Source organism: Anastrepha ludens, chromosome 5 (assembly GCF_028408465.1).
Source record: "Anastrepha ludens isolate Willacy chromosome 5, idAnaLude1.1, whole genome shotgun sequence".
Lineage (NCBI taxonomy): Eukaryota > Metazoa > Arthropoda > Insecta > Diptera > Tephritidae > Anastrepha > Anastrepha ludens.
Window position 1 is genome coordinate 13,265,887 of NC_071501.1, and position 20,834 is coordinate 13,286,720.

At 35.6% G+C, this 20,834-nt stretch overlaps 1 protein-coding gene across 1 annotated transcript in view; it reads right to left on the reverse strand.

Annotated features, from left to right (window-relative positions):
- The window catches only part of LOC128862936 (protein obstructor-E), a 67,388-nt gene that overhangs the window by 36,383 nt on the left and 10,171 nt on the right, over positions 1 to 20,834 (reverse strand). The window contains exon 3 of the mRNA XM_054101776.1: positions 1,821 to 2,007. Coding sequence (XP_053957751.1) covers positions 1,821 to 2,007 — 187 coding nt within the window. The remainder of the gene's footprint in view (positions 1 to 1,820; positions 2,008 to 20,834) is intronic.

Here is a 20,834-nt window from a genome sequence, read left to right on the forward strand (position 1 = left end):
GAATGCTGATTTATCGCCAGCGACCTTTGCCAGAACCCAGCAGAAGCCAATACTTTTAGAGATCCGAAAGAGAAAATCGGGCTCGATTGGTCATATTCTACTCAGAGGAAATGGTGACTTAATAAGGGCCGCCATTGACTGGAACCTCAAAGGAAACCGCACACGCGGAAGACCAGCGAATATCTGGAGAGGACTGCTAGAGTCAGAAACCCGTGCCATGCAGCTTAGTTGGAATGAAGTCAAGAGATTGGCGCAAAACTTACCCGAATGGAAGAAATTCGTTGTGGCCCTACGTCATACAATGGAACTCTAGGAATTTATGAGGATGATAATTGCTTCGCCTTTAATATAAAACTTCCTAAATCGACCAAATAAACTAACTTTCATGCCGAACCCGGAACCTATCTCGTCCATCGTTATTTCCGCTTCTAGGCATTCTCTGTCTGTGATCTGCCCTGAATACTCTAAACTTAGAACAGATATTCATAAAGTGGGAGACAAGTGGTTATGATTGGAAATATACGAAAAATCATTGGGCAAGGCAAGAAAAGTCATACAGGGTAAAGTCTCTACAACGTAATATAGAAAAAGAATACGACATGGAACTAGCTCAAGAACCATGAACGATCGTTCAAACGTTCAAATAATTATAATCTAATTGAAATAAACAAGTAAGGAAGATAATGCCAAACCTCCGAGTGTATTTCTGCCATGAAAAAGCTACTCATAAAAAACCATCTACGGTTCGGAGCTGGCATAAAACTGTAGGTTCCTCCATTTGTGGAACAACATCAAGACGCACGCCACAAATAGGAGGAGGAGCTCAACCAAACACCCAAAAAGGAAGTAAGCGTACACTATACATAAATCTTTCTTCGGCTGACATGGTTTAGACAGGGAACTGCCCAGGAAATATCTTTCAATAATGTTAGAAACAAGGCAATAAAGTGTCACGAAAACTTTCCAGATACCATCTGTAATATATTGCGTACATCTACAATCTACAACTGATCCCAGAGTGTGTCTCACGTAGTATGGGGTTTTAATGTTTTACTTATAATACCGCAAAACTATCTATGCGGCGGTTCAGAACTTCAATACCTGTCTAACCAGAACATAGGATTATTTTGGTCAATTAGAAAACTATAAAGTACCTCAAAGTTACCAGATTCTAATGTATAGCCTCGCTTAGACGCCAATCCAGAACAGGGCATCGTCATCAAATTCTAATGCCGCAGATGGTTTGTAAAATTTTGATCTCCTAAAATCAATTGATTATACTTTACTGTATTACTTTAACCATCGAGACAACACCACAGATAGGAGAAAGAACTCGTCCAACCACCCACAAAGGCTGTAAGCGCCTATTATTATTATTGTTATTATTATTTCTTTGATCATAATCCTAATTCCTACGGGCCTGAGATCATCAAGCTCCTCGGAAAGGTCGACTGCGTGCTTAAAACCTCTGCCTAGTTAATGGGGAATAATGCTAAAGGAGAGTAGGCATTGTATAGCTTCTTTTGCCCAGCTAAGAGAAGATTTATAAGATGCCAGAATTGCAATTTTATTCAATAATGGACCCCATCGAACGGGGTTTTGGGGATATTGATATGATAGGGTAAATTGATGATTTATTAAATAGCTACTGTAAAGCTATTATAACTTAGGAAACACTGAGACCTGTCTCACAAATTGGAAGACAAGCTCACCCTAAACTTGCTCAGAATATTGAATGTGTGAGATTCTAAAACAAAGAGGAGGGCGTTTTTCCATAAAAAGCATTATGTAATATAATTAAAAACCAATTGTTAACTTACAAGCAGGAGTAGTATTTGTCACACTGCTCCACATCGGGGAAGAAGCCATTCGCTTCTGGGCATTCATCTGTAGGCTCGTAGCCCTCGTCGGATGGTGGCGGATCGGTGGGTCGCTTTGGCAAATGTCGCTGTGATGTTGGATGTCCGGCGCCAGTACGGAAATTATTGCGTTGAGCTAAGGCCGTACCTGAAAATAAATGTAAACATTAATTATAAAAATTAAATGAGAAAGATATTTTGGGTTCGATTTTGCGTTCAGTGGAAATTTTGCTAATTTTTTTAAGTTTTTAATTTTCCGTTTTAAGATATATATATGTATATATAATTGGCGCGTACACCCTTTTAGAATGTTTGGCCGAGCTCCTCCTCGTATTTGTGGTGTGCCTCTTTATGTTGTTCCACAAATGGAGGGACCTACAGTTTCAATCCGACTCCGAACGGCAGATATTTTTATGAGGAGCTTTTTCATGACAGAAATACATTCAGAGGTTTGCCATTGTCTGCCGAGGGGCGACCGCTATTAGAAAAATGTTTTCATTTATTTTGGTGTTTTCACCGAGATTCGAACCGACGTTCTCTCTGTGAATTCCGAATGGTAGTCGCACACCAACCCATTCGGCTACGGCGGCCGCCGTAGTTTAATTTTATTTACTATGTTAAATTAGTTAAGATTCTCTTATTTAATTTATTATTATTATTTTATTTAAATATTTCATTTATTTTATTTACTTTTCTTGTATTGGTATTTTTTTAATTTTATTCTGTTTTATTTTGCTTAATTTTGCTCTTTTATTCTCTTGTTTGCTCAATTATGGATAAATACATTTTTTATTTTATCTAATTTTTTTATATTATATTACTTAAATTTAATAATATTTATTATTTATATTTTTATTTTTAATAATTAATATTTTTTAGTTTATTTATATCTTTTATTAATTTTTTTTTTGTTTTATTATATATTATTTTATTCAATCCAATTTTTTTCCTATTGTTTTAGCTTACTTTAATATATTTTATCTGATTCTTTGTTTTATTGATAACTTTTTTGCTTGCTTTATTTCATGTTTCTTAATTTATTTTATTTCTTAACTTAACTTTTTACACAACTTTTGTTTGCTATGAGTTATTTTATTTTACTTTATTTGCATTCATTAACTTTTTTAGTTTAATTATCTTACTTTTTCATATTATTTGACTTCAATATATACATTTATCAAAACTTTTTTAACACTAAACCTACCGGTATTTTATGTATTCCTATTCCTACCAATGCGGGTCAAATGACTTAAAATCTGATCTTAAAATATTATATATATTATTAAGATCACATATATTCTCGGTAAAACAATTAGCAAGAGAAGAGTAAATCTTGAAAAATACATTCGATGTACTTTTTAATAAAAGTCGTGAAGGCAACCGACGATTTAATAATGTTATTTCTAAGAACTTCTAACCTACCGTCCATGGCAGGTTTAGTGTTAAGTTAATTTATATTTTTTAATCCATTTGTGCTTTTTTTATTTTTTTTATTATATCCTATTATATTTTTTCCAGTTTTTTCTATTGTTTTGCTTTAGTTAAATTTTTTTTCAATAACTTTTTTGTTTGATTTATTTTATGTTACTTAATATTTTTTCTTTCATTCTATTTTATTTAACATTTTTTATACAATTTTTTGTTTACTCAAATTTATGTTATTTTACAATACTTGATTTGCTTTAGTTTTTTTTTTTACTTTATCTTATTTTTCATATTATTTCACTTTAGTTTATAATTTTTTTAATTGCTTTTAGTTTATTTATATTTTTATTTATAGTTTTTAATTTATATTTATTTATTTATATTTTTTTAATTGTTTATTAATTTTTTTGTTCTATAACATCCTGTTTTATTTTATTTCATCGACTTTTTTTATTTTGTCCATTATTTTATTTTATTTGATTTTATTTTTGAAAACTGTTTTTTTATGTTTTATTTCATATTACTTTGTTTTTTATTTCATTATATTTTATTTGAACATTTTCTTTTAAATTCTTTTATTGTTATTATTTTATTTTGGTTGGTTTAAGGGTGACCCCGGAGTGACACATAGGCGGCAAGTTGGGTCCGTTGTGTTGCCCTAGAGCTCATTATAATATTATATGATTTCCCTACATAACCAAGATTTCTATTATAGATTTTGGTCAAAGATATTAATTCGTTTCGAGAATTTTATGAGAGATTCGATTTTCAGGTCCGAGAGTACTGAAAGATTGTCATTTGTTGGAGAGCCTAGAAGAGCGAGTCGACTTCTGGTTAGGCCGGGATAACTGCACAGCAAAGGTCTGCTCGATACTTCCTCATCTTCGTCCTCGCAGTATCTGCACAGGTCGTTTTGAGGAACCCCGAGCCGACGTGCGTGAGTGCCCAAAAGGCAGTGGCTGGTGATAAGAGATATTATATGCCTTAGTTTGTGTTTCGATAGACTTATAAGGGTTTTTGCTTGTTTCAGATTGTAGGATGGCCAGATTTTTTTGGTCGTAACGCAAGTAGTTTCCACTCGCCACCTCCGATCAGCAATGCTGTTATTTCACTTTAGTTTAAAATTTTTTTAATTGCTTTTAGTTTATTTATTGTTTTAATTTTATATTTATTTATTTATATTTTTTAATTTATTTATTAATTGTTTTGTTCTATAACATTCTGTTTTATTTTATTTCATCCAATTTTTTTCCGTTTTGTCCTTTATTTTATTTTATTTGATTTTTATTTTTTTTGAAACCTGTTTTTTATGTTATATTTCATATGAATTTCTTTTTTATTTCATTATATTTTATTTCAATTTTTTTTTAATTCTTTTGTTTTTATTATAAATAAACTTTATTTGTTTTTTTTTTATCTTATTTTATTATTTTACCAGCTTCCATTTCATTTTATTTCAGGTTTATATTATTTTATTTTATTTTATTGAAAGCCTTTTTCTTTGTCTTTTTTATTTAGTTTTCTATTTCTTTTTTAATTTTTTTTTTATTTTACTTTATTTTGTGTTATTTCATTTAATTAAATTTTATTAAATGTCACTTTATTGTAGTTCTTTTTTTTCATTTTGTTACATTTTTCTTTATTTTTTTATGTTATTCAATTTTATTTATTTTATCTTACTTTTATCATTAATTTTAATTTTTTATTATTTTAATCTATTTTATTTTATTGTATCTTATTTTATTTAAATTTTTTATTATGTGTTTTTTCATTTTAGTTACAATTTTATGTATTTTATAATTTTTTTTTTTTTTTGTTCTCTTTTATTTATTTATATTTTTTTACTAATTTTTTGTATTTTATTCCATTTGATTTTGTTCTATTTTATTTATTTATTTAAATATTTTTTTATTTTTATATTACCTTATTCCATTTTGTTTAATATTATACAATATTATTATTTTTCTTTTAATTTTTCATTTAATTTCTTTGTATTTGTAATTTAATTTACATTCATTTCATTTTATTTTATTTTATTTCATATTTCCTTCCACTTGTCACAAAGCACCATGCTGTTTCTCAACTACTTGGTTCACTCGATGCCAATGCCATTGTCAATGTTGCATGCAACACTAGTTTTACAAACTCTCTGCCACAACTCAAGCGTACTAGCACAGTGCACCTCTTAGACAGTTTCCATTTTCAAAAATAAAATAAAAATGTCTTTGCATTTCACTATCATAATTTTTTCCAATCCCCAAACACTTGCAACTTGTTGCATGTTGCTAAGTTTTATGTTCACCTCTTTTTTAGTTTTATTTCTATTTTTATACGCATAGATGCCAACCAGCAGTGGCCAATCACTAATACTCTTCTTATCATTTCTATGTATTTATATATACTTATATTTTTATTTACGTGTGTGTGTGTGTGCATCTGTCTGTCAATTCGCATGTCTTAAGTGCATTTACGTGCAGCTGCCATTCTCCACTTTCCAGTTGCCACTTCACGTTTTACTTTTATTTACGCAATTACTTGCAACACTGCATATCTGCTGTTTGCCACAAAGTATTTTTATTGCAAATACTTGAAATAGTTTGCCTTGAAGCGTCTACGTTTAGACGAGTATAGCGTACGTGTATTTATTTTTAGTCTTACGGACATTTCTTTGTTTTCATAAATTGTGGAAAACAGATAAATCACTCAGAGCCGTATGAATAAAAAAATCGGTTATATAAAAAATTGTTGCGTATTGGGAATAGAGAGAGCTCTGTGCTTTTCAGACCTGTTGTTGACCTTTTTTGCCTTACCGAAATAATGGATGAGGGCAGATATATGCAAGCTTCATAAATTTGAAATAAATATTTTCTATCTCCTCCCACTTAAACTTCTTCCTGACTTCTATCAAATGGATAGAGCTGTAAAAATCATCCATACCAAAGCTTCAGAAGTAAATAATACCAGTCTCGTTCTGTAAAGTTGATCGGGGGAGAAAAATTATATACCGTGTTCTGTGGTACTAATGCTCTACTTTCTTTTATCGTGACATTCTCAAGCGTTTTTGTTGGCTTAGACCTTTTCCACTTAGATTTAATACAGAGTCAATTCGATTTCAGAAAGAGTAAATCGGATTTTAGAACAATTAATTGAATTTAAAAAAAAAACATCAATGGGATTTTAGAATAATAAATTGGATTTTAGAAAACGTAAATTGGCACTTGTAGAATCACTGCTTTTTATTAGTCGAACCATCTTGATTTGACAATGAATTTGTATATGTCGTCAATTTTCCTCTCTGCAATTTCTTTTAAGTCAACTATCGAGAATTACCCCAGCATTCTATGCCGTAGAGCACCTAGACTTGGGCACTCACAGAGATAGTGAAATACTGTTTCCTTAGATTCTTCTTGATTGCAGCTTCTACGTCTATTGTCTATGGCCACCCCGTCTTCCTGGCAGTTATAAGTTATTTTGCAGGTATTCATGTTAGTCCATCTGTGAACGGCTGCTTCTGGAATAGCGGGAAGATCTCCCTTTAGCGCTCACGCCTTGGGGACAATATATTTCTACTGATTTCGGATTCATTATAAGTTGCCCCCTGTCTTGCCAGTTCATCAGCTTTCTCATTTCATTCTTTGTTCCTATGGCCAGCTACCCAGATGAGAGTGATGTCTATCGTGCGCACTACAGCATTAAATTCTTTTTGGTTTATCGATTTTTGAATTGGTTATAGGTGGCTTTAGGTCTAAGGCGGCTGGTTGACTATGTGAAATAATTCACAGTTCCGATAGTTGTTGTAGCTGTTGTTGAATTATAATGCATGATTCCCTTATCGCGAGAACTTGTGCTTGAAAAATACTATTCCAATTCCCTAGGCGAAAAGGCTTGCAAGTTTCGAGGTCCTTCGAATATACCGCCGACGCCAAAGTCCATCTTAGATTCTACATTGTAAAGTGCAGTTGTATTCTCTTTGAGTGCTGAATTCAACTGTCATTCCTTTCGCATGGGGAATTTTACCTTAAACTCTAATCTAAAGTATAGGGTAGCGGTAGTAAAATCTGGCCAAAAAAACTTTAGTTGATCCATTCTAAAATCCAATTGACTATTCCAAAAGCCAACTGGAAATGGTGTAGTGTATAGATTCGCTTTGGTTTAAATTAAATTTTTTTTGTCACGAATTTTTCAAGCTGTGTTTGCTTTAATCCTTCAACAAATACTAACACATTTTTTAAAAGAAGTTCTACAAAGTTTGCAGGTCTTATTCAGTTCCGCTGGAGTTCAGATCGGCAGCGCATATTACGCCTTCCAACATCAACTGAAGATTACTGGATATCACACGAATGCATTGAAAATAAGCGGGAATAAGTAAATGCGAGTATTCAAGTCACTTTTACCCGAGTCTTGTTTGCCATGTGCGTACATGTAAATGCATTTGTAGATGTTAAGCCACTCACTTGGCCCAATTTCACCCAAACGAGCAAACATTAATTACAAATTTTCGCGGCCATTATAAGTGACACACGCATACTAACACACACGCATACATACAATACATTCATACACATGCTCTTATGCCTACCCAGGCGTTGTGCGGCGCGACGCAAATGACACAGATTGCACTTAACAGATTACAAAATTAACGATATGGGAATTGTAAGTTATTTGCTAGTGTAATTCCATTACTCTTATATTAGAATCCCCAATGGGGATATCAATGGCATAGTACTTCAAAATGTGCATATGTGTGTGTGAAAGCAAGCATGTGTTTGAGAATGATATGCAACACAAACATACACAACGTTTCATATTGCTCTTGTGACACAATTACACACATACACATGCACAAACACACAGACACACACTCATATTGCCTTTGCCGGCACTATCTGCTGCATCCGGCAGCTGCTTTTGCATTCTCCGTTTACATAACCTCAAACTCAAGTCGAGGGCGACGAATGCAAGCATACGTTGGCGTTTGACATTTTCAAGTGGCACTTAATTAATCCCAAAACGCTAATTTTATCTTTTGCGTCATGTCGCGCCGCATCGCGTCGCGTCGCCCTCCGTTGTACCTTTGTGAGTGTTTAATACTACATTAAGCGCATGTAACTGCCACGCCTCCGCAGTCTACCTTTCTACTCACTTTCTACGGTATTAACTAATTTTCAGCACGCTTACGGTAAAGCGCTAGTTTAGTAATGCAGGGTTGCAATTTATCGCAACTTCACGCGAATGTTAATGATGTTACTAACTTAACGGTTTACTTCATTTCCCACACTTTGTACGTAGAAAATTTGGTCTTTGACAATAACACGCTACTTTAGCACCCAATTTCCAGGATAACATCATCAGCAAGAGTCACCAGCTCATTGCCACACAACTTTTCACACTTACTCGCGAACTTTGGCTGGAATTTTTGGGTTAGTGCTTCGTGCGGTGGTATTTTGGGCTAAATTTTTAGCGGCATTATGCCGTTATTGATAAGAGCATGACGGTTCACCTATTCGTATCAAGAGAAAGTAACGGGTTAGTATGGATAGAAGATGAGCTGGTATAAATATTTAAACGCATCAGGGTGGTTTGCAAAGCGGTTGCAATAGTTAAAAGAATTTCTTGTTTCAATAATAGTTCGCAACACTTTATGAAGCTAGTGAGGTATAAGTATAAGTATAAGTATAAGTATAAGTATAAGTATAAGTATAAGTATAAGTATAAGTATAAGTATAAGTATAAGTATAAGTATAAGTATAAGTATAAGTATAAGTATAAGTATAAGTATAAGTATAAGTATAAGTATAAGTATAAGTATAAGTATAAGTATAAGTATAAGTATAAGTATAAGTATAAGTATAAGTATAAGTATAAGTATAAGTATAAGTATAAGTATAAGTATAAGTATAAGTATAAGTATAAGTATAAGTATAAGTATAAGTATAAGTATAAGTATAAGTATAAGTATAAGTATAAGTATAAGTATAAGTATAAGTATAAGTATAAGTATAAGTATAAGTATAAGTATAAGTATAAGTATAAGTATAAGTATAAGTATAAGTATAAGTATAAGTATAAGTATAAGTATAAGTATAAGTATAAGTATAAGTATAAGTATAAGTATAAGTATAAGTATAAGTATAAGTATAAGTATAAGTATAAGTATAAGTATAAGTATAAGTATTTTGCTAACTATCGTAGGGTTTGGAGGAACGGCAGTGCTCACAACTGTGGTGAAATGGAACATCGATAAGTAGGGTGACCCGACACAGAAAAAAGAAGGGCGATCAGACTACCACAAACTCAATACTTTTGTTCAACAGTGAATCGAGTGGATCGACGGTCATTCGTAGTCATCGTTTTCACCTGATTTCGCTCTGTATGACTACGAGCTATTCAATTATTAAAAAAAAAATGTTTTCCTTGTTTACTCCACTCGGGTGAATAAGGCCTCGACAAGACTCAGTATTGCGTTGGCTTCTTAATCTATTTGCTTTTTGGCAGGGTAAGAGATTAGACTGCCGCTACCACTTAAAAAAATAACTCTAGGAAATCGTTTCGAGTGCCTAGGAAAAATTAAAATTAAATTGTCGCGTTAATTGAAGAATTTAAAAGAAGAATTTAGATGAAAAATTTTCTCTAGAATTACTATATTGAGAAGTACTAAGAGAACCAATAGGAGAATCAGTAAATTTGTAAAATTTATAAATACATTCCTCTTTCCATCTAATCATACTAATATAAAATCAATGATTTATTCTCAAAACAAGACAGACTGCATACTTTTATGAAATTCTTTTAAATTTGGATTAATGACACCTGTTCAACTCAGAAAATCTGTCTCACATTTCTTAAGTACATATACCAGAAAGAAAGAAAAAAGCAAGATGTTCACATTTATTTATTTAACAAAGCCTATATAACAAAAATCATCACATAAATTTAAGAGGAACGCAGCCCGAGCTATCGACAGGCGACCTGGACGCAGGGTGAGTAAGTGAATGTCTCCTTTTTAGGACGCCGTCTGGCACCTCTTCCTCGAAGCAATACGGAGCAGTCCCGGGGGTGAGGCAAAAATCGAGGATAAGAAGTGGTAAGCATTTTTAACCTAACCTCAAAAAAAATTGCTGTTATTAATTCTATATTTGTCCTACGCAATATTATTTGTTGTTTAAGTAAATATTCCTGAGATTTCCACTTGTCTCATGTCTTTATTTATTTTCTTTTTAATTTATTTGAATTCCACAATAAAAATTCGCTCCTCCAAAAACCATAATTATCCTCCAACCATTGCGGTGCTATTCAATTTAGTGCGAGTATTAGCACAAATGCATGCGCATGGCAGCCCACCCATCCATACATTGGGTTGGTAATTTAGTTTGGTAGTGATTAAAATTGCCGGCGATATAATTGTAATTAAAACGCAGAGCTATTGAAAATTGTTACCAGTAACTAAGTGAAACCGGTTGAAATTCACATTTGGATTGTGGTGAGAAAGAGTGCAGCTCAGCATCCGGTAAAAGCCATGCATACTCGTCTATGCAGATGTACTAACGTTGGCTAAGCGTTAACGCAAACTTGCAACACAAATAAATATATATTAACTACGAATATGAACATGCGCGTGCATATGAATGCAAATATCAGATTTTATTTAAACCTAAATTCTATGGATGTTAGCATCCTTCAGCGCAACAAGTAAGCCGACTATTAAATGGAATTACATTTCGATAGCTCGTTGAGGTGATGATTGCTTTTCGGGGTATTCAAATAATACCAAACTATTAATATGTAGTATGTAGATATGCGTTAACCCAATTGTGAGTTTTTATTGGCATCAAAAGCCCCATCGAGAATTTAAATACATTTTCATGCGAATAAATTCGTCACCGTTGGCATTTGGAAATAGCTTTTCTATACGGAGAATATTATATTACGTAGTTGACCTTTGTCTTCACTTAAATTTCAAGTATCCTTGACAAAGTGGTCCAATGGTAAATCGTGGCATACGAGTGAGGTAGTGTAAAGCACTTTTCCTAAATAAAAATGTCGAATTACAACTAGTCACACGTAGTGTGAGGCATATAGAAGGCGCAAATAACAGCGCACTATTCGATTGGGGGACTCTTAAAGCATGCTTTGTTTTTTAAAAGGAGTTAACCAACTGCTAAGGCGTCACCAGATTGGACGTTCTTTTCCCATAAGGGTTTTTTTGGAAAGATTTACGCCTCAACTACGTTTATATGCCGTGCAATTGTATCACGAAAATCGACGCTCTATGAAAAGTGTTCATCGCGCTTTCAAGCCATCTTATGGTGTTAAGCGTTGAGGCCCATTTTTGGCTTAATGCCTACGTCAATGAGCAAAATTGCGGTATTTAGGCTGAAGAGCGATCCGAAGCCATTAAAGAACAGCCATTATATCCATTACAGCCATTGAAAATGACCGTTTGGTGCGGCCTAAGGGCTGGAGGAATCAACGGCCTATATTTCTTCAAAGATGAGGATGGCGCCAATGTAACAGTGAATGGCGAACGTTATTGCGCCATGATAAACTACTTTTTGATAAAGTAAATTGAAGCCAGAGATCTCCACAATAAATGGTTTCAATAATCCAAAAGACGGTGCTACTTGCCATACAACTCATGAAGCAATAGATTTAGTGCGTCGTCGTTTCGGTGAGCAACTTATCTCTCGTCTCGGACCAGTGGATTGGCCACCAAGATCGTGTGATATCACATCTTTGGATTATTATTTGGGGTTGTATGTAAAGTCTAAATGCTTTGTAGATAAACCAGCTTCGACGGAGTTATTGGAAACAAACATTGCTAAAGTTATTCACGAGCTACCGACTGAAGTCCTCCAGCGAGTCAGTCAAAATTGGTGTTTATGGATGGCCGAATGAATTATCTTTAAAAAATAAAGGTCATGAATGGTTCTAAACAGTCTAGAATCAGATACCTCTAAATAGCTCACTCTTTAGTAGGCGCAAATAAAACCATACTATTGGATTGGGAGTCTCAAAAAATGCTTTGCTTTTCAAAACAGAGTTAGCGTATGTAACTATTATAACCTTACTCTCTTTCTAACCTGAACTAACCTTAGTTTCTCAATTCATCTTTTATTTCGTACAAGTATAAGCAGCAAAGTTTTCTGTTCTAATAGCAAACTAGTCAAAATTGTAAATTTTCCAGCTATATCTGGGCAAGTATTTTCTCACAATGTCACCGAATAGAATAAAAAGTCTTTCAAAAGTGATCCATAGAAGCATGTGAGTAGGAATAATTAGTAGATGATCCCTTATTTTATGTCATCTTTCAGATTTGCCAAATAGAGAGATGTACAATTTTATGTAATAGGACAAGGCGTTGAAACTATTGAAACTAATTATGGAAATGGTTGATTTTTAAGAACAACATATCGCGAAATTCGAGATGTTTTTGGTGGAAATAATCATCCGAATGAGACAATAATTTAAAGTTTGGTGAAAAAGTTTCAAGAAACTGGTTCTATTGGGGTTAGAGAAATGACTGGCAGTACAAAATATGTAAGTTCTGTTGAGAGTATTGCTGCCAAGTTTTGCTGAACCACCTTCAACATCGATATCGAGACATTCTCTTATTCAACTATTAGGCATTTATGAATCAACCGTTTGGCGGAGTGGACGTGGTCGTGGTGGGCATTTAAGGGATGTAAATTTTCACATACAACTACTAAGGGCTGCATTTTGAATAAAAAAAGGGAAACCTGAAAGAATCTAAACTTTTATGTGTCTTATTTCAATGCAACTTCTAGACGCGTTGAAAAATCCTTTATTTTCTATGAAAGTCACCTAAATATAGCAAGTACTAGCAAGCACTATAAAATGTAGAAGATGGTTGTTTTAAAATACAAAAAAAAATAAATAAATAAATAAATACATAAGCAAGCAAGCAAGCAATCGAATCGAATTCAGTCCGATAGCAGGCCAACGTTTCTCGTGCACTGTCTGTAGGGGAAATTTTCCAGCAGGGCTCATGTACAAATATTTTAGTGTACAAATACATATATATATATATTTTATAATATCCAGGTATTAATCTATGGTATAGTAAAAGTATCTATATACGTAAATATGTACATAAATATAGTGCCGCATTTTCAATTTTTGCTCTAAATGAGACCACGAATTAGTTTGTATTTATGTGATGGGAAATGTGCTCTTAAATTATGTGTTTGTAAATTCATTTAATTAAATGTTGAATAAACTGTGTTGTGATTATGTATTCCTGCAATATATAACACTTTTTCTGAATTTAAAGTATTAAGGCAATTACTGGAGGTCTACTAAGCAGGCAATAATTGACGAATTAAAAAAAAATAAATAAACACAAAAATTTAATAAACATTGCCGTAACAACGAGGCTAGCAACTGCTGAGCACAAAAGTGGGGCACATTATTCCGAGGACAGATTGAATATTTTATTTGTGCCGTAATACCAGAAAGTGTACAAAATTCATAGTGAAAGAAAGTTCACAACCATGAATGCCGAAATTTTTTCCGAACTGAGAAATGAGTAACAGCAGCTGTTAATTTGTTTCACACATCGGATATGTCTATAAACTAGCATCATTTTCCATTAAAACCTAGAAAGAAACATTTTCATTCATAAACATCGGATCAGCACCACTGCACGTCGAATCAGTTCAGTGAGTGATCGGCGTGAACATTGATTTGCAGAGTTATAGAGTCGGTCTGACTCTTGATGGATCGTGTATAGGTCTGTTGTAACAGCGCAAATATTTCCCATAAATATTTTGGGAATGTAAACTGTATGCGCGGCCGACATAGCCGAATGGGTTAGTGCGTGACTATGATTCGGAAGTGCGCTTTTGAAGCCTCGAGCATGAAACACCAATTTGATAAGGAAATTTTTTTTCTAATGCGCTCTATCCTTGGCAGTCATTGTCTAACCTCCAAGCGTATTTTTGCCATGAAAAAGCTCCTCATAAGAAACAATCTTCCATTCGGAGGCGGAGTAAAACTGTAAGTTCCTTCATTTAGTGGAAAATACCTAGACACACCACAAGTTGTAGGAAGATGTCGGCCAAACACCCACAAAGTGTATAAGCACCAACTGAATGTTTGGAGTGGTAGCCCTTGGCAGGATATGTAGTAAATCCGAGTCGTTCCGGCAAAGTAGAACCGACTTTCGTGGGAACGGTCGTGGATCGCGGTGGTCGAGGACGCTTCTGGTATTAATAAAGCTGCTATACTAGTGAATGCAAAGCAAGTTGAATGATCTCGTTAAACATTCTAGTGCCGCTGGACTTAAAATCAATGCAAGGAAAACAAAAAATTTGGCAGTACACACGAACGATGGATTTTACAATACCGGAGAGGAAAATTTTGAAAATGTAAATGTTTTTGGAAGCCAATTCACTGCGGAAAGCGGATGCAAAAAAGATGTATCCACAAGATTGCAAAAAGCAATAGGTGCATTTGCAAATCTTCGTCAGGTGTGGCAATCCAATCAAACGGAAATTACAACAAAAATACGGATTTTCAACTCCAATGTTAAATCACTTCTGCTGTACGCCTGTGAAACATGGTGTCTATCTGCGGAAGCTTCAAGAGTTCATGAACCGCTGCTTGAGACGCATTCCCCTTATCTGGTGGCCCGACAACTGGATAGCTAACGAGGATTTGCATTGACGATACCATCAAAAACCAATCGCAACTGAAATAAGATAACATAAGTGGAGATGGCTTGGCCATACCCTACAGAAAGGTGGCACTGAAATCAGCAGACAAGCGCTGGACTGGAACCCTCAAGGACAGCGCAGAAGAGGCAGACCTAGGGATTCTTGGTGGCGCTGCAACGAAGAGGAATACAAAGCCGTGGACAAAACAATGACCTGACAGCAAGTGAAAAATATATCCGGGAATTGCACAAAAAGGAAAATTTGTACTTTGGCCCTATGCACCCTAACGGAAACGAAGGAATAATGATGACATGCTGGTGAAGAAAATGGGGAAAGAGTCTTTTGCATCAGTTTTATGAAGGATAATTGACGAAGCTAACTGAAAGCAAAGCCACTGTAGGCGTCTTGCTGCAATCTGCGAAAGTGAGTGATGCTTAAGAGGGACAAACCCCTGGGTAAACAAATTTTACCAGAGAAGGAAATAAAACTCGATAAATTAGTACAAATATTGTACTCAAATAGTGGACTCAAAGAAATACTCGGAATCCATAAAGGGGGCACAATAGATCTTTCAGTTTGTAAAGCTAGATGAAAATTACCCTGCTTTTTTTGAAAATTACCCTTTTATGGGAAGGTTATTGGCCGATTTCGGCACTTTTCACTACCGACCTACATTGGACAAAGAGTATTATGGTATATCTACGTTTTATTGAAATTTACCAATTTTTGTTCGAGTTATAGTGGGCAAGACATGGCTAAATCGACTTCTCTCTCATTCTTCGCATTCTGAACCCTGTGCACAGTAGGTATGGGTATCAAAATAGTTCAATCCAAGGAATATCATTCATCCTTATGGAAAAAAATATTGCTACAAGTCATCCGCTAAAACCTAATTTGACTCAAGATCTGAACTACAGTCTGTGTCAGAAGAAAAAAAAGTTTTTTTTTTACTTCATGATATATTTCGTTCTGCCTTTTACTATATAATAATCCCACTCAAGGTCTACAACGTCAGTGCTTACTCAAGTTAGTGTCGTTCGAAACTTTCCCGTAAACGCAACCAAATAAAAATGAGTGAGAAATACGCGAAGCGTTTCGAGACGGTATTTTTATGCACGCATTCGACAAATTATCTTACGCCGCAAAAGTAATTAAAAATGCAAAAAAATTTTTTGTGAAATGAAATTAGCGGTATAAGATGTACAAAAATGTTTATGACTTTTCTGAGCGCGGCTTGAAGCGAGTGATGATAAAAAAGTAGAATGAAGTGATCGTCCAACTCTTTAAGCGGGATCCTTCTTTGTGACTATGCCAAGCACGATCAGTTCTTGCTAAAAAGCGAATAGATGTGAGATCAACACCATCGAACGTCCACTGAAGGGGGTGAACATATCCTAACGTCCCACATCATCAAAACCAAGAAATTGGCGTCACAGTAATGGACTGACCCGGCCTCCAGACACCAGCCCCATTGAAAGTGGGTGGCGAACTATGAAAACGCATCTTGCCCGAAGGCCAGTCCACGATTTAAAGCAACTCGTTCGTCAAGTTCGCAAAATTTAGTCCTGTTTGTCGACGAGCTACGCAGAAAAGCTGGTGCAAAGCATGAAGAAGATGCCAGGCTATACTCGACAACGATGGAGACTACACGGCTTATTGAGTAACTGCGACTCGTAGTTTTGTACATACTTTTATGTAAGAAAAATTTTAAATGTATATCTTTTATACTTCTTGAATAATCGCGGTTCCTTTTTTCTAGCACAGGCTGTAAGTCCCTCATCAATCTAGACCAGCCATCCAGTATCAACGGGCACTGCCTAATCTGAGCACAAGTGAAGCGTGCAGGGTATCCCTCTAATGACTCTTGTCACAGCTCCATGAACGAGGAGGATGTTGAGAGTGTTGAACACTTTCTCTGCCACAGTGCTGCTTTTGCCCGAGCCCGATATTGCTGTCTAAAAACGTACTTCTTTGCATGTTTAGTAGACTTCAAGTCTAAAACCATATTTTATCCACTATATTTTATCGTTTATTCGAGTGATTTATTCGAATTGATTTCACCGTATTGGAAATTTGAGAGGGAATAAGAGCCCAAATCAATAGTATCACAGACCTAGGTGAACCCCCTCTACACCCATATGGAGAGTGGCAACCACAATACAATTCAATACCAACAACTTGCGCTATCTGGGTGCACTAGTCTTTCGACTAAATACAAAACATTAACACAATTCACTTCCAAGAAAGGTATGAAATAAACACCAGCCAGCTTCCGCGAAATCGCGCATAACTGAAGGTCAAAGGCTGTCATACATAACAACGCCAAGCACAAAACTCCAAGCAACGTATGGTGGTACTCAAGGTGAACGGGCGTCAGACAGAGCTTGTCGTCGCTCACGACAGCAATGCACTAAAGAGATGTGTACGCATTTAGCTGGCTATTGAATCAACTACTTATGGATAAGGGTATTGGTGTCAATATCGTGTGCGAAATCATGAATGCGCCTTAAACAGTTTGTTGGCAATTGAAGTAATCAAGCGCTAACTTGTTGTTGCTGTTATTGTTCTTGCTATAAAAAGCTTTTGCCAGGAGGTGCCCTTGCACTCTTGCCGCTTTTAAAGTTTACATTTTCATTGAACTATTTCAATGACGTGCCAAGTAGTGCCAATAATTAGCGCGCCATGACTCAAGTGCACATACACACGCACATGTATGCTCTCATATAATACAAACAACAAATGCTGTCTATCACAATATTAGAAAATACTCGTTGCTATAATTAATAACAAGCAATGTCAGCAGCGTTTGATATGAACGAACCGGCTGAGGTAACTCGAGCCAAGCCTTTTTCCAATGCGTCAAGTACAAAAAGCTGCAAATCCGGCAATATTGCAGTGGCAAGCACAATTAGAAATACATTAAAAACAACAACAACAAACAAAGGTAAGAGGGGAGCAAGTGTAAAAATATGAAATATCGAGTAACTCGAGCAAAAGAAAGACTGAAAGACAAGCTGTCATTGGCACAAAGTCTGCGATAGCAACTACTACAGACGTAAGTAGACGTAAGCTGCACAGTGGCGCAAGTTCATATAAGTATCGGCCAAAAATGGAAGGAGTTAACGTAGAGCTCACCACTCTCATATTTTCTCATATTGCATTTTTATAATCCATAGTATACTTTTCACTCAATTTTATGAAAACTAGAGTAGAAAAACGCCTACATCGTATTGAAAAAAATCACAATAAATGGCATAATTTTTGCCGCAGAAATGCAAAAACCTTTAAAAGTCATAAAACTGTGAAAAGTTCATTACAACTCTTCGTTTCCTTAGCTTAAAAATCACACTCACAAATTCAGCAGAAATAAATGCCGGAATTCCTTTATATAGAACAGTTCGCTGATTCCGAAAATCAAATTAAATTTTTTTATGGACTCCTTTTTGAGATATTTCCAGGAACCAAATTAAGAAGCAGGAACCAAAAGCAAAGCGAATGGGTCTGGCGGTGAACGAGGACAAAACAAAGTACCACCTGTCATCAAACAAACAGTCGGCGCACTCGCGTATCGGCACCTACGTCACTGTTGACAGTTATGATTTCGAGGTTGTAGCAGACTTCGTATATTTAGGAACCAGCATTAACGCCGATAAAACCTGGAAATCCAATGTAGAATTTGTCTTGCCAACAAGTGCCGCTTTGGACTAAGTAGGCAATTGAGTAATAAAGTCCTCTCGCGACGAACTAAACTCACCCTTTATAAGGCTCTTATCATTCCCGTCCTATTGTGTAACGCAGATGCTTGGAGGATGACAACATCCGATTAGGCATGCTTGGAGTGCTTGAGAGAAAGATTCTGCGGAAGTTTTTTGAATCATTGCACATTAGCGACGACGAGTATCGCAGGCGATGAAATGATGAGCTGTATGACCTTTACGACGACATAGACATAGCGCAGCAAATAAAGATCCAGCGGCTTAATTGGTTGGGTCATGACGTCTAAATGGATACAAACGTTCCGGCTCTGAAAGTGTTCGATGCGTTTCCAGCTGGTGGTAGCAAAGTAAGAGGAAGACTTTCTCTGCGTTGGAAAGAATAGGTAGAGAAAGACTTGGTTTCACTTGCTGTGTTCAACTGCCGCTGATTACCACGAGAAAGAAACGACTTTCGCGCTTTGTTAAACTCGGCCACAATCGATCAAGTGGTTATTGCGCCAATCAAAAGAAGAAATTAGGTGTTCTTATATTTCGAGACTCACACTCTGTGAGAGCTCTTTCTGCTTTTGAGTAGTACTAGGCTATTCGAAAGGCGTCATCCCAGTCGGGAGGTTATTGAAGTTGATTTGAGGTGCTCTCAAAGCTTAGGTGAAGTCTAGAAGCTTAGAGAAAGTCTGCGTACTTCACTTTTCTTATTTCTTTCTTGTCTCGATGGAATTTTCTGTGAATTTTTGCGCTCTTAAAAATATTTTCACCTACTAAATAAACTAAATAGCTTTAGCCTTTTGCGATATTTGGGAACACTACTTTCGGTGTAAGTGGGTAAGTAAGCACCCTTAAGAGCTATGCTAACGACTACTACAATTAGATAAGATTAAGTCAGGTTAAGTCAGGTCAAGTTAAGTTTAGCTGATAGTTTCAAAAGACCACATTGGCCTTCGATGTAATCCTAAATATCTTTCATCAAGAAAAAGTCTCAGGGAGCCAGATCGGCTGTATACGGATTTGTGAAAGTGGTCCAATAACCCACTGTAGTATTGTCCAGTGATCGTTCTTCCTTTTTCTAAAAAATCAATGAGGATGACGCCGTTCCCATTCCAAAAAATCGTCGCACTCACCTTTCCGACCGATGAAACTGTCTGCACCTTCTTTGGAGTAGATTCACCGGGAGAAATCCATTGTTTTGATTGTTTCTTAGTTTCTTGTCTGTAATGATGAATCCAGGTTTCATCAATGGTGACAACTCGATACAAAATTTCCTTCGGATCTCGCTTAAATTGCTCCAAACACTGCTTCGCAGTTAACAGCCGCACCCGCTTGTTGTTGCTTGTGAGCAATCACGGCACCCATTGGGCCGACAATTTTTTTATCGCCAACTTAACTTGTAAAATATTAATTGCCGTTCCGGCCGACACATCTATGGCCTCTGTTACTTCGCGCATTTTCTTTCGTCGATCGAATCATGTTGTGGACTTTTTGAATGATTTCCGCAGTAAGCAAGTCTTCCGCTCCTCCTGGTCGCTCCTCATTAAAAACGCATGTTCGCCCTCGTTTAAGTTCCTTGAACCTATATCTAACAGTGATCATGGATGGCAAAGCGTCCCGATAGATAGCATCCAACTTGGATTTTATCTCCTCACAGCTGCCAAATCCAAACTAACCTATCAATCAGTCTGAAATTTGTTTTGCAGCCCACGATGCTAATACCAACTTCCCTCAAGAACGCCCTCTGTCATCAAACAGGGGTACTTATTTAACCGCCCTCGTATACTACACAAATAGTACCAGCAGCCGGTGTTCATAAAACTGCTGAAATCTAATTTAATCAGCAGACTGGTAAATTCCTGCTTACTCTCACATTCAATTTTCTTGTTTTAGTAGTTTACTCTTTCCCAGCTCTTGCCATGTGGCAACCTGCTCAAAATTTCAATTTACCTATCGAATAATAACTGTAACTATATTAGTTCCAAAAATCAATAAAAAAAAATCATAAGCAATTAACTTTCCGTCGCTGTCTGCGTCGAAATGCAAGAAACGGTAACTACTGGTCAATTAAATTAGACAGCCGGTTATTTACTATATACGTATGTATGTATGTATGAAAGTAAGTAAGTCCATTGAAATTCTGTAGTTGTACAAACATTCATAAAACCACACAA